This window comes from Phyllobates terribilis, unplaced genomic scaffold, assembly GCF_046119375.1.
Source record: "Phyllobates terribilis strain yellow unplaced genomic scaffold, ASM4611937v1 Scaffold_10__3_contigs__length_209671492, whole genome shotgun sequence".
In the NCBI taxonomy this organism is placed as follows: domain Eukaryota; kingdom Metazoa; phylum Chordata; class Amphibia; order Anura; family Dendrobatidae; genus Phyllobates; species Phyllobates terribilis.
The window spans coordinates 35,763,963-35,778,102 of record NW_027362770.1 but is presented as its reverse complement, the minus strand read 5'-3'; the positions used below and the strand labels follow the sequence as shown (position 1 = coordinate 35,778,102).

General features: G+C 38.9%; 1 protein-coding gene across 6 annotated transcripts in view; it reads right to left on the bottom strand.

The window, feature by feature from the left end:
- Positions 1-14,140, bottom strand: part of GABRA1 (gamma-aminobutyric acid type A receptor subunit alpha1) — a 301,016-nt gene that overhangs the window by 21,321 nt on the left and 265,555 nt on the right. For all 6 annotated transcript variants that reach the window (XM_073649525.1, XM_073649526.1, XM_073649528.1 and 3 more), the window contains one exon: positions 5,859-6,011. In XM_073649525.1, coding sequence (XP_073505626.1) covers positions 5,859-6,011 — 153 coding nt within the window. The remainder of the gene's footprint in view (positions 1-5,858; positions 6,012-14,140) is intronic.

Here is a 14,140-nt window from a genome sequence, read left to right as displayed (position 1 = left end):
CTTCAACTCCTGACCCAATGGCTTCCTCACCCCCCCCTGCCAGGACTTTTGCAGTGATTACTCATGCAGAGAAAATTGACCTCCTGTTTCTACATAGAGCTTAGAAGGATTCAGCTAATCTGTTTTAATCATATGATGTCATAGACTTAACGCAAAAAGTAATTAATTAGAAAGGCAAAATGAGCAATTGTAAGTACACAGTGCTATATAATATGATGACTGCAAAATATTAAAAGGTTAAAAATGCTGAAGAAGCGTTAAACCTCATAGAAAAGCCATCAAAATTGTATGAAAATAATCTTAAATGTCATCTTAAGGCAAAGATTATGCAGTGTAGTGTCTAAAGTGTTTAATTCAGCGAGAAGACATGTGCAGTGCAAGAACACACAAAATGAGGAACATGAGGCCATCAACAAAAACAATTAATATAGAACAGTGCTGGGCTGTCAGTTCCATACAAAGGAAATTAAGTAGCAGGGCACATGATGGACATTGGCTCCAACTGTACTCTAAGTAGTCATCATTTTGTGGCTGGAGAAGTGTGAGACTGGGATTGCCCATTTTGAAAATCAATGGAGTCCTATGTAATCTGATCACCACCGATACGTCATTTATTACCAAACCAGTGGTTTACCAAACCAGTGGATTTATCGGCACTGATTCTAAAGCTATCCACAATTAATTCTCAGTGTCAGGACAAGTATGTATGCTTACACCTTGTCTTGCAACTTATTCATAATATGTAGGCTGAAAATTTGAAACTGTATATGAAGGTCCTTTACCTGTGACTTCCAAGTTTACCCTACCAAAAAGTTGAAAATCTAGAACACATTTTTATAATTTGATAAAACTCACTATCAAGCTAAATCGATTGGTAACAGATTATTTGATTGATATCCGATTAGTCTAATAAAACTCACCCAACCATGAGTCATTTAGTATTAATTAGCTTAAAGTTAATCACTTGCAATTTTTGTAAGTTCTGTATTTGATGTTTTCTACAATGGGGAAAAATAGCATTAGATAAAAAAATCCCCTTTTAATCATAAAGACAAATATTCATCCTAGAAATATCCATACTCTCAAAAAAAAGAAATTTCAAGGCATTTTTGTCTATCTCTGCAGCAATGGAGAGCGTATCCTTCCTCCTCCCTACGCAGCAGTTTTTCTCTGCCCATCACAAGCAGTAGCTCTGCTGACTTCTTGGCCCCTGCTATGTAAACTGAATGAGTAATCAGACAGTGCTGGTGCTTGTCCTGTGACTTCAGGCAAAATGCTCAGAAGTCCTTAGATGTGGGGGATGGGAAAAAAAGGTTTTTTTTCTCTTCTGCATCCCAGTAAAATGCCCCAGCTATGAGGAATGATAGCAAAGCTAGGAGGACTGAGACTGCATAGAGGGTGGTCTGTAAAAAGGGCAAGAGGCCCCACCAGCTCACCCAGGACTTTATGCAACTTCATAAGCAGAGCCGGTTGAATGCAATTAACTTCGTTAGTCACATTTTTTTTTTAATTAAGGCTTTAATGATCTCAAATTGTGTAAATGCTGCATTACATTTCACCTACTGCAGAAAGTGTACTTTTTTTGTTGCTTCTGAACATGTTCTGCACATCACATATCTCACGGTTACCTTGACAACTGTAGATATTAATATATTACATCCACTGCGGTGTTTTCACTACGTCGCTCGTTATGAAAATTGCAGGAATATACTGATGACCACAAGTATCACTTAACAAGCAGTGTTTTGGCATTTAATAGGATTTTTGTAAACCTGTTATTTCATTCCCTAAGGAAACATCAAAAGCCCAAATAACTGAATTATAATGAATATATATTCTGCCGAACAGCAAAACTGCTTGTAGAGCTTTTTTTTTTCTCTCTTCATCAATGCAAAGAAATACTAATGAATAGAGAAAAACAAGCGCGGCTGCATTAACTAATTACTACTTAATGACATTAGCCTTCTTGGCAAATATTGCCTGATTTTCATTTTGTCTTATAAGTTTTGCATACAATATACAGTGAATACGTTAATGTAACATTTAAATTTGGGTAGTCAAGTATGTAAAGACTCTTGCGGATTTCAGTTTTCAGCAGAATCATAAGCATTCATTGTTGGGAGAATGAACTGTTTTACTTGGGATTTACAACAACCATTATCTTCATCAGGACAACATGAAGAATGATGGAAAAGAGAACTGAGAAAAGCAAAACTGAGAGGTCATACAATACTGTCTGGTCAACTCCCTGCACTATATGCTTAACATAGTTCCTCAAAGATAAGTTGAAGCTGTTGCTTAAGCCCCCGTCACACTAAGCGAGATCCCTAGCGAAATTGCTGCTGAGTCACAAGTTTTGTGACGCAACAGCGACCTCAGCAGCGATCTCGCTACGTTTGACACGTAGCAGCGACCAGGCCCCTGCTGTGAGATCGCTGGTCGTGTCAAAATGGCCCGGACCATTTTTTGATCATTGAGGTCCCGCTGGGTAGCATGTATCGGTGTGTTTGACACCTTACCAATGACCTCGTTGGTGACTCTGAGACACATAGGTGTGCATTTGCGTTGCGTCGTTATACAGGTCTCTACGGGTCACCGTATCGTTGCTGCGTTGTTGGGAAGATCTGACTGTTTGACATCTCACCAGTGACCACATAGCGACGCAGCAACGATCCCTGACAGGTCGTATCGTTGCGGGATCACTTTAGCGTCCCTAAGTGTGACGGTACCTTTACTCCAAAAACACTGTAATAGTACAGTAGATTAGTCTTTTTATTTACATATATTCAATATAACAAACTATAAGGGGTGTGATATCCAAGCTCTATTTCATAGTTTTTAAGGATGAAGGTAAACATAAGTATATTTAGTTCAACGTATATGTTGCCTAAGTGGACCCATAAGTCTTTTGGCCACATAAAAAATTATCAGTATTAGAAATGGCATCCTTGACATTGTGGGTGATGGACTTTTATACAGAGTTGGCATTGGGCCCAGAATATTTGAGTAACACTTCTAGACATAAAGTACCGTGCAAACGTTTTAAGCAGGTGTGGAAAAAAATGCTGCAAAGTAAGAATGCTTTAAAAAATAGAAGTGCTAATAGCTTATTTTTATCAGTTAAGAAATTCAAAATTAATGAATAAAGGAGAAATCTAAGTCAAATCAATATTTGCTGTGACCACAGTTTGTCGTCAAAGTATCAATTCTTCTAGATACACTTTAACACAGTTTTTGTAGAAATTTTGTAAGGTGTGCACAAATATTTCTGTTTCTTCATGTAACCCAATGAAGATTTGATGATGAGAGATCAGGGCTTTCTGGGGGCCAAATCATCGCCTCCAGGACTTTTTGTTCCTCTTGGTGCTGAAGATAGTTCTTAATTACATTAGCTGTATGTTTGGGATAGTTTACCTGCTGCTGAATAAACTTAGAGCTGATCAGATGTCTGATGGTATTTCTTGATGGATAATTTTTTCAGCATTGAGGACTCCATTGCGGCCTCAAACTTGAAAAACCATCACCATGCTTCAACGTTGCCTGCAAACAGACACTTATTAACACACTCAAGTCCTTTGCGAACAGACTGTCTTCTTTTAAAGTCAAATATTTCAAATTTTGACTCATCGGTCAAGAGCACCTGCTTCCATTTTCCGGCTCCTAAGTTCCAATGTTTTTATGCATAACTACTTAACCTTGTTTCCATATTGAAGGTGTGCTTTTTAGCTACAATTCTTCCATGAAGACTAGTGTTGAGCGAGTATGTTCTGTCCGAGTATGCTCGGGCCGTGCTCCAAGTATTTATAGCTGCTCGGTGATATGTTTGAATCGCTCCCGTGTGCATGATTGGCAACTGTTTGGCAGCTTTATACATGTGAGGAATGTGTAAGAAATAGACATTCCTCCCATGTAATAAATTTGTCAAACAGTCGCAAATCATGCATACGGGAGCGATTTAACCTTATCACCGAGCAGCTATAAATACTCGGTGCGCGGCCCGAGCGTACTCGGTGAAAGGGTTAACAGAACATTCTCGCTCAACACTAATGAAGACCACTCAAAGACAAACTATTGTAGATGGGTCTCAATTTTGAAGAGAAGTGAGCATGATGTGTAGAGTTTAGTGTATTGATTTGCAGAGGATTGACTTTGAAGCAAATTTCCTGACACTCTTAGTCCTCCAAATTCAAACATTCAGTCCCCTTCCCCAAAAATGCCTGGTGCCATTTCTCACACTGCTGAAAATGCAAAGAGTGGGCTAATTACATCAGATGTGACCAGAGGAGCTTCCCCAATATGTCCTGCAGCTATGACATCAAGAAGTATACCATAGCTAATCAAGGGGGCTACCACAGCTAGTATAATAGATGGGGCCCAGCCAAAGAGTGCCATTTTATTATTGTACAAATAAAAGATAACGGCACAGAGATCATTCCAACTAGGGATAGAAAAATGCCTAATCTGATTAGGGTGTACTACTTCAGTGCTAAAGCAGATTGAAAATGGGAGTGCTAGTCTCAATCTGTGAACATTCATCCAAAAATGCAAGTGATATATAAGAAAGTGTTGTACCTGTATAATCAGTCAATGTGACTGTGAATTGATTGATCTGAGATATACTGCAGTAACAGCACCTTAATAATAACCTATTTTTATTCTTCACATACTGCAAACAAGGAGAGCAGTATTAAACCCCTCAGTGCTAATTTTGCTACAGAAAAAAAAACCCTGAATCCAAAGCGTGTATGTCACACAAAGTGTTTGGCCTGAATTTTAAGACTGGCTGAAAATGGGTTCAATATACTCCTAGTGTTAGAGTCTTTTTAGTATTACGATTTGCTGTGAATTTATTTGACACAAGTTTATTATTGTGTGAAAATTTAGTGAAGGTGACAAATTTGAATTTCAAATGATCCGCTCATCTCTAATTGTGTGTTTTTCACCTACTATGCTGTTTCCTTGACTGACCACTGTATCTATGGTAATCCATGCTGCTCATATCTTGGGGTCCTCAGTAGTGTTGAGCAAGTATGTTCTGTTAACCCTTTCGCCGAGTATGCTCGGGCGAGCACCGAGTAGTTACAGCTGCTCGGTGTTATGTTTAAATCTCTCCCGTGTGCATGATTTGCGACTGTTTGACCGCTTTATTACACGTGAGGAATGCAAAACAAACAATCATTCCTCACATGTATTAAAGCTGTCAAACAGTTGCAAATCAAGCACACGGGAGTGATTTAAACATAACACCGAGCAGCTGTAACTACTCGGTGCTCGCCCGAGCATACTCCGCGAAAGGGTTAACAGAACATACTCGCTCAACACTAGTCCTCAGCATTGACAAATGCAGACAAATACTTATCAGTGTTGCAATACAAACTGGTGATCATCTGATTTGCTCTACATTTATTCAGCAGCATGCAGCATCCCTAAACATACAGCAAATGTCATTAAGAACTATCTTCAGTGTAAAGAACAAAGAATCCGGGAAGTGATTAACACACTTCCACTGAAACAAGTGCACATGTGTATTGGGAAATTGAAAGGAATAGCTGTCAGCTAAGTGAGCATTTGGTAGACAATTATCTAAAGTGTATTGACACATTAATGGGACCCCATTATAGAATACAACCTCTAGTGTACTCTCATTAAGCTGTTTCTGCATTTTCCGTAAGGAGTAACCGTTTATACTCAGACAGTCTTCCAACACAGATTGTGGAAAACAGGGTTTGTGAAGACCTCATAATATGATATGTTGAAAAACATAGATAATCTTTTGTAACATTTCCATTAGGTGGCTAAAATCTTAGTGGACACAACATTTCCTTCTAAGCTTTTCATTCATAAAAGAAAACACTTACCAAATACAGTTCTTGCAGGAACAGACTCTCTGTTGAGCCAAAATGAGACCTGAGACAGTATGACTGTCATAATGCAGGGTAAGTAGGTTTGAATGACAAAGTAGCCAATTTTTCTTTTTAAGTGGAAATGAGTTGTCATAACAACATATTCACCTACAAAAAAAAATAAAGTTAGTATTTTTATTCTTTCTAAAAAAAAAATTCTATGAGTACAAATTATCATTTGGCAAAGTAAATTTCTTCATAATGGCATTGTAATGAAGCAGGAAAATTGGAACAAAGGACAGTAAAGCATACTTAATGGAAAAAAGTGGAAAATCTGTTCGGATGTTGCACTTTTTTCCTTTCTACATATTTCGCCTTGGTCTCTGGAACCATGGACATGCCGCAGCTTGGATTACATGCCTTCTTAATGTTGCATGATCACAACATAATCAGGTTAGCATAACCTTTATTTGTTTCATCAAATTTTAACTGGATAAGATCCTATTGCACTTTTCTCTCTTCCTTAGTATTTTATTAAAGCGTACTTGTAATTTCAAATAACTTTTCAAAATAAGCTAAGCCCAAGAGTCCATGGTACTGGAGATAAGTTAAAACTTCTTTCAAAATAAGATGCACATGTAATGCTATTTGAGGAATAATGCTATTTGTGTCCATTATATGACTTGCTTCCTGAATTTTTCAGTACTTTTTTCATACTATCAGCAATTTTCAGTTCTATAACCTAGTGGGTCTAAACTAGCTGCTATTATTTATTCCATACACTGTAAATTGAGAGAGAGATATATTTCAGCTCATTCTTCTCTGTCTAGCACTCAGACATAAGTATTAGAGGTATTGAAGAAATTATACACCAATATTGAACTGTGTGGCTGTGAATCCAGCACTATATCAAATAGTTTATTCAATAACGTGAAACTGTTGCTTGAAGCTGAAGCACCAGCTCTGTGTCTCACACTGAGTTGAGTGCTCCTTAATTCTCCACGTCAAGTCTACTTAGAAGGTAATAGGCTGTGCAACATGACAACTATTACTTTGACCAAGATGGATTTGGCATGTTTTTTAGAGTAGTTAGTGAGTTCAGGAGGTAGGAGACAGGGGAAAAAGTGGCTCAACATAATCATGTTTCTGTGATAAAATATATTACAAAGTCTCCAATATTGTTTTATGCAAAGTTTGTTGCAATAACAGTAACCGTTTGAAGGGGTTGTCAACTGAAACAAAAATGAACCAATATAAACTACATCACATTCCAAACAAACAAATTGTCTCAGGGCTCATTGGATCACTGAAATAAATCTTAAACATCTGTGACAATTAGTTTGCCAGATTAGCCCAATTAAAGGAAAACTACAGGGTTGGCCATTTATATGGATATACCTAAATTAAATGGGAATGATTGGTGATATCAACTTCCTGTTTGTGGCACATTAGTATATGGGAGGGGGAAAACTTTTCCAGATGGGTGGTGACTATGGTGGCCATTTTGAAGTCAGCCATTTTGGATCCAACTTTATTTTTTTCAAAGGGAAAAGGGTCATGTGACACATCAAACTTATTGAGAATTTCATAAGATCATAAGAAAAACAATGGTGTGCTTGGTTTTAACATAACTTTATTCTTTCATGAGTTTTTGACAAGTTTATGACCACTTATGAAATGTGTTCAAAGTGCTGCCCATTGTGTTGGATTGTCAGTGCAACCCTCTTCTCCCACTCTTGACACACTGATAGCAACACCACAGAAGAAATGCAAGCACAGGCTTCCAGTATCCATTGTTTCAGATGCTGCACATCTCGTATCTTCACAGCATAGACAATTGCCTTCAGATTTCCCCAAAGATAAAAGTCTAAGGGGGTCAGATCGGGAGACCTTGGTGGCCATTCAACTAGCCCACAATGACCAATCCACTTTCCAGGAAACTGTTCATGTAGGAATGCTCGGACCTGACACCCATAATGTGGTAGTGCACCATCTTGTTGGAAAAACTCAGGGAACGTGCCATCTTCAGCGAATAAAGAGGGCAACACATCATCATGTAGCAATTTCAGATATCCAGTGGCATTGAGGATTCCATTGATGAAGAATGGCCCCACTATCTTTGTACCCCATATACCACACCATACCATCAAGATACGAGATGTGCAGCATCTGAAACAACGGATACTGGAAGCCTGTGCTAGCATTTCTTCTGCAGTGTTGCTATCAGTGTGTCAAGAGTGGGAGAAGAGGGTTGCATTGACAATCCAACACAATGGGCAGCACTTTGAACACATTTTATAAGTGGTCATAAACTTGTAAAAAACTCATGAAAGTATAAAGTTACATTAAAACCAAGCACACCATTGTTTTTCTTATGAAATTCTCAATAAGTTTGATGTGTCACATGACCCTCTTCCCATTGAATAAAATAAAGTTGGATCCAAAATGGCCAACTTCAAATTGGCCGCCATGGTCACCACCCATCTGGAAAAGTTTCCACCCTCCCATATACTAATGTGCCACAAACAGGAAGTTGATATCACCAACCATTCCCATTTAATTTAGGTGTATCAATATAAATGGCCCACCCTGTATTTAAGAAGGATGTTCCACAATAATAAGCAGGCAACAGGTTTCAAGCAACATAGTAAAGAAAAAGGATCTCTCTGCTGCCTAAAAGCATCAAAAAAACATTAAAAGTGCAATGCATTGGCTAAGGTATGAAAACATTAGATATTTTATTAAAACTTTAGCATGATCATCATATTGTGAAGATATTTGTGGCTGATAAAGAACACAGATGGGTTCATGCAGATAAAGGCATAATGAGAAAGGTTTCTGCCAGACAAATTAATTGGATATGGAGAGCATCTGCTAAAATACCGTTACCAATCAGGGATTTGAAGCTGCTGGTGTCAATGGAGTCCTGCGAACCTTAAGGTGTAGTATCCTCCAGAAGCTTGCAATTGTGCTTAAACCTACTATTCGGACACCCCTGAACAGTACTCATAAGCAGAAATGGTTGCAGTTGGCCCAGTCATACATGAAGACCAATTTTTAAACAGTCTGTTTATTAATGGGTGCGGTGCAATCCTGGATGGTCTATATGGACGGAGTAATGAATGGTTGGTGGTTGGCCACCATGTCCCAACAAGACTGCAATGTCAGCAAGGAGGTTGGAGAGTCATGTTTTGGGCCGGAATCATGAGGAGAGTGCTTGTATGCCCCTTGATCTGGGTAGGTATGAACCCTTTAACCCTGTAAATTCAACAAACTACCATTTTCAGTTCTTTACAACCTATACAATGATTGGAAGCTGTTGTGTATAATAATTTAGAACAGTGCATTTTGAGTTTTTTTTAGTTTTGAAAAAGAAATCCTGTTTTCATTGGGAGATTTGTCCAATAAAATTTGATTTATACTGTAGTGGTTAATGATTTGAACATTATACTGACTCATTTGCATCGACCATTTAGGAAAATCAGAGATTTGCATAATAATTTGGAACACGGCGTATGTTGGTACACTACCAGTGCTTTGTATGAAATAGGCTGATTGGCTCATTTCAATAGCCAACTTCAGCTCCAGTTTAGACAAGGTAACAGACAACAAACAGATCTTTGTAGTGTGATATTGCAGTCTTAAATTTTCATTCCTTTTTTTCAATTTGCCCCTCTTTTGGGGAAGGTTAGCCATGAATAGAGGACAGATTGAAAAAGGTGTGACTACAAGATTAGACTACACAGTGTTCATTGCTTGCTATACTCAGATTAGAGATGATCAAATCTTTTTAAATTAGAATTTGCCAGCTTAGCTGAATTCTCCACCAAAAATTTAATTTGTAGCAAATTTATTCTCAATACTGCAAATCCTCTAATTGCTTGAAAAAAAAGGGTATAACACTATAAGGTCTCCAAGTAATGTAATAATTAGTGATGAGCGAGTATGCCTCATTAACCCTTACGGTGAGCAATGAGTTACATTCATTGTAACCGTCCCTGCAAGTGTCACGGATGTTATAGATAGCCTGTCTAAAAGCCGTGACACTTGCAGGTGCGGTGACAATGAATGAAATGCCGAGCACGCCAAAATACTCGGCGAGCACCCGAGCGTGCTAGCCATAAAGTTTAATGAGGCATACTCTCTCATCATTAGTAATAAACCCTTTTTTGAGGTCTTAAACTGAAAACACAAAATTCGGACAAAAGGGTATTAAACTGCCCTCTTTTTCTGCAGTGTGTATAAAAAAATATATTAATATTATTATTTATTATTATGACAGAGCCATTAATGCCATGGCGCTTTACATATGAAAAGGGGTATACATAGCAAGCAACAAGTACAATAATTAGACCAAAAAAAATGAGTCACCGACTTCTGCAGGACAGAGGACCCAGCCCGCGAAGGATCACAATCTACAACGGATGGGTGAGGGTACAGTAGGTGAGGGTAGAGCTGGTCGCGCAGCGGTACGGTGGTACGGTGGCTACTGTAAGTTGTAGGCTTGTCGGAAGATGTACCATATATATATATTGTGGTACTGTACCGCAGTAGATTACAGATAAGTTCACTCTCACAGACTCTACAGGTCCAGGACCTCTCTATCACTTGAATCCTTGCATTATAATTCACAGACTGAAACTTCCACTTCCATTTTTAATGTTCTTCAACATAGCAGTAGTACGCCACACTCTGATTTAGGCCTTACTATACCTATGTTGAATGAGCTGGGCAGTCTGACCTCCTAACCTTATAATGTAAAATCCCCAAATGGCTTCTGCTTTACCTTCCTTCATTATTATTTTCTGTGATAGCCCCCCCCCCTGATTAGCTGCTTTAAATGATGTAATATGATAGCTGCAAGGCATTATGGGATACAATTTACAGTAGTGCCCACTCTCTGGCTGATGCAATCTTTAGTAGTGTGTGAAATGGCATCAAGTATTGATTTTTGGCAATCCTCGCTAATCAAATCGTAAATTGTTCAAATTCGCCGGGTTCTGTGAATTTTTGAAAATTCAACCCCAAGTCGATTTGGAGTGGATCGATCTGCTCATCTTTGAAATGTACGCATTTTAATGACCTATAGGTGATCATGTTGCTGTACAACATAATAAAAAAGTATAAAGGGGTGTAAATTCTTAGTCTACCGCATTTTGTATTTAAATAAACAATACAAGTGAAAAAATAGAACTTGATCATGATTTGAATTTTTAAAGCGGCCATTAATAAAAAGAAAGAAAACAGCAGATACATTAACATTAAGATTTGAGAGTCCTCAGTGGTTGATACTTTTTAAAGGCTAACTGAAAAGATGGTAACAAATTGCAAGCTTTCGTGACTACTAGGGTTTGTTTCTACGTCTGATGAATAGACCCTACTAGTCTCGAAAGCTTGCAATTTGTTACAATCTTTTCAGTTAGCTATTAAAAGGTATCAAGTACCACTGAGTACTATCAAATCTTAATATTTTTATATCTACTGGCTAACACAGTACAAAGATATATATTTTTCCTGTAGCAGACACATTGAAATCCCAGATTTCAATATCAGTATTTGGCATCTACTGTAGAAATTTGTATATAAAATAACTTTTTGTTTTAAAAAATGAGATTCTGAAATTGTGTTTTTAACTTTAGCTAAAAGATAAGAGTACTCATTCTCTCGTAAGAGAATCTAAATTAGTCTAAGAAATCATGTCTAGACATTGCCGATGGATTATGCACAGAGCATTTCAAATACATTATTTTACTTTCAGCCTAGAAGGATGATGGCATTTATGCTCGAATGGCAAGCTAAAGAGAGAAATGCAACAAAACTTCTAATCCTTCTGAAAATATACTATATATGTCTTCTCATTTAAGCTACTTTCTTACTACACTAAAGAGAGCTGGATGGTGGCAGTGTGCTTTACAACATTGCATCACTATGCAGAAATTATGAAGACTTCATGTACATTGAAGGACCTTTACAAGTGTAATTGTTTGTGCCAAAGGCTGGATATATCACAGAATAAGGAATGAGATTACTTCCACCTGTTTCTCTAATGCTACCTCTCCGCTACATCTTTGAGTCTTTGCTGATACAGCAGCTGCGGCAAAATTAAAACCAAAGCATGTGGCAGCTCTAGACAATCAAAGGTCTCTGGAGTCTTGTAACATCTGAATATGCATCACCACTAAGTCAAGTGATTTTATAAAACAGTCATGTGCTGTAGTCATGACATCACTGATGAGTCAAGTGATTGGGTGAAGCAATCATGTGCTGTAGTCATGATATCACCACTAAGTCAAGTGATTGGATGAAGCAGTCATGTGCTGTAGTCAGGACATTACCGATGAGTCAAGTGATTGGGTGAAGCAGTCATGTTCTGCAGTCATGACATCACCACTAAGTCAAGTGACAGGATGAAGCAGTCATGTTCTGTAGTCATGATATCACCACTAAGTCAAGTGATTGGGTGAATCAGTCATGTGCTGTAGTCATGACATCACCAATGAGTCAAGTGATTGAGTGAAGCGGTCATGTGCTGTAGTCATGACATCACTGTTGATTAAAGTGGATTGGGTGAAGCAATCATGTACTGTGGTCATGATATCACTGCTGAGTCCAGTGACTAGATAGAGCAGTCATGTTCTGTAGTCATTACATCACCGCTGAGATTGGGTGAAGAAGTCATGTGCTGTAGTCTTGAAATCACCACTGAGTCCAGTGACTAGATAAAGCATTCATGTTCTGTAGTCATGACATCACCGCTGAGTAAAGTGGATTGGGTGAAGCAATCATGTACTGTGGTCATCACATCACCACTGAGTCCAGTGACTGGATAAAGCAGTCATGTTCTGTAGTCATGACATCACCGCTGAGTCAAGTGATTAGATGAAGCAGCCATGTGCTGTAGTCATGACATCACCGCTGAGTCCAGTGACTAGATAAAGCAGTCATGTTCTGTAGTCATGACATCATCGCTGAGTAAAGTGGATTGGGAGAAGCAGCCATGTGCTGTAGTCATGACATCACCGCTGAGTCCAGTGACTAGATAAAGCAGTCATGTTCTGTAGTCATGACATCACTGCTGAGTAAAGTGGATTGGGTGAAGCAATCATGTACTGTGGTCATGATATCACTGCTGATTCCAGTGACTGGATAAAGAAGTCATGTTCTGTAGTCATGACATCACCGCTGAGTCAAGTGACTAGATAAAGCAGCCATGTTCTGTAGTCATGACATTACCGCTGAGTAAAGAGGATTGGGAGAAGCAGTCATGTGCTGTAGTCATGACATCACCGCTGAGTAAAGTGGATTGGGTGAAGCAGTCATGTGCTGTAGTCATGACATCACCACTGAGTCCAGTGACTGGATAAAGCAGTCATGTTCTGTTGTCATGACATCACCGCTGAGTAAAGTGGATTGGGTGAAGCAATCATGTACTGTGGTCATCACATCACCACTGAGTCCAGTGACTGGATAAAGCAGTCATGTTCTGTAGTCATGATATCACCACTGAGTCAAGTGATTGGATGAAGCAGCCATGTGCTGAAGTCATGACATCACCGCTGAGTCCAGTGACTAGATAAAGCAGTCATGTTCTGTAGTCATGACATCACCACTGAGTAAAGTGGATTGGGAGAAGCAGTCATGTGCTGTAGTCATGACATCACCGCTGATCCAGTGACAAGATAAAGCAGTCATGTTCTGTAGTCATGACATCACCGCTGAGTATAGTGGATTGGGTGAAGCAATCATGTACTGTGGTCATGACATCACCACTGAGTCCAGTAACTGGATAAAGAAGTCATGTTCTGTAGTCATGACATCACCGCTGATTAAAGTGGATTGGGTGAAGGAATCATGTACTGTGTTCATGACATCACCGCTGAGTCCAGTGACTGGATAAAGCGGTCATGTTCTGTAGTCATGATATCACCGCTGAGTCAAGTGTTCGGATGAAGTAGCCATGTGCTCTAGTCATGACATCACTGCTGAGTCCAGTGACTAGATAAAACAGTCATGTTCTGTAGTCATGACATCACCAGTGAGTAAAGTGGATTGGGTGAAGCAATCATGTACTGTCGTCATGAAATCACCACTGAGTCCAGTGACTGGATAAAGCAGTCATGTTCTGTAGTCATGATATCATCGCTGAGCCAAGTGATTGGGTGAAGTAGTCATGTGCTGTAGTCATGACATTACCACTGCAGCCATGTCAGCCAAGACCTGGGCAGCAGCTTACAGGTAGCACTGGAGGGTCAGGGAGTAAGTAAGATTTAGATTTTTTATTTTCAATTGAATAATGT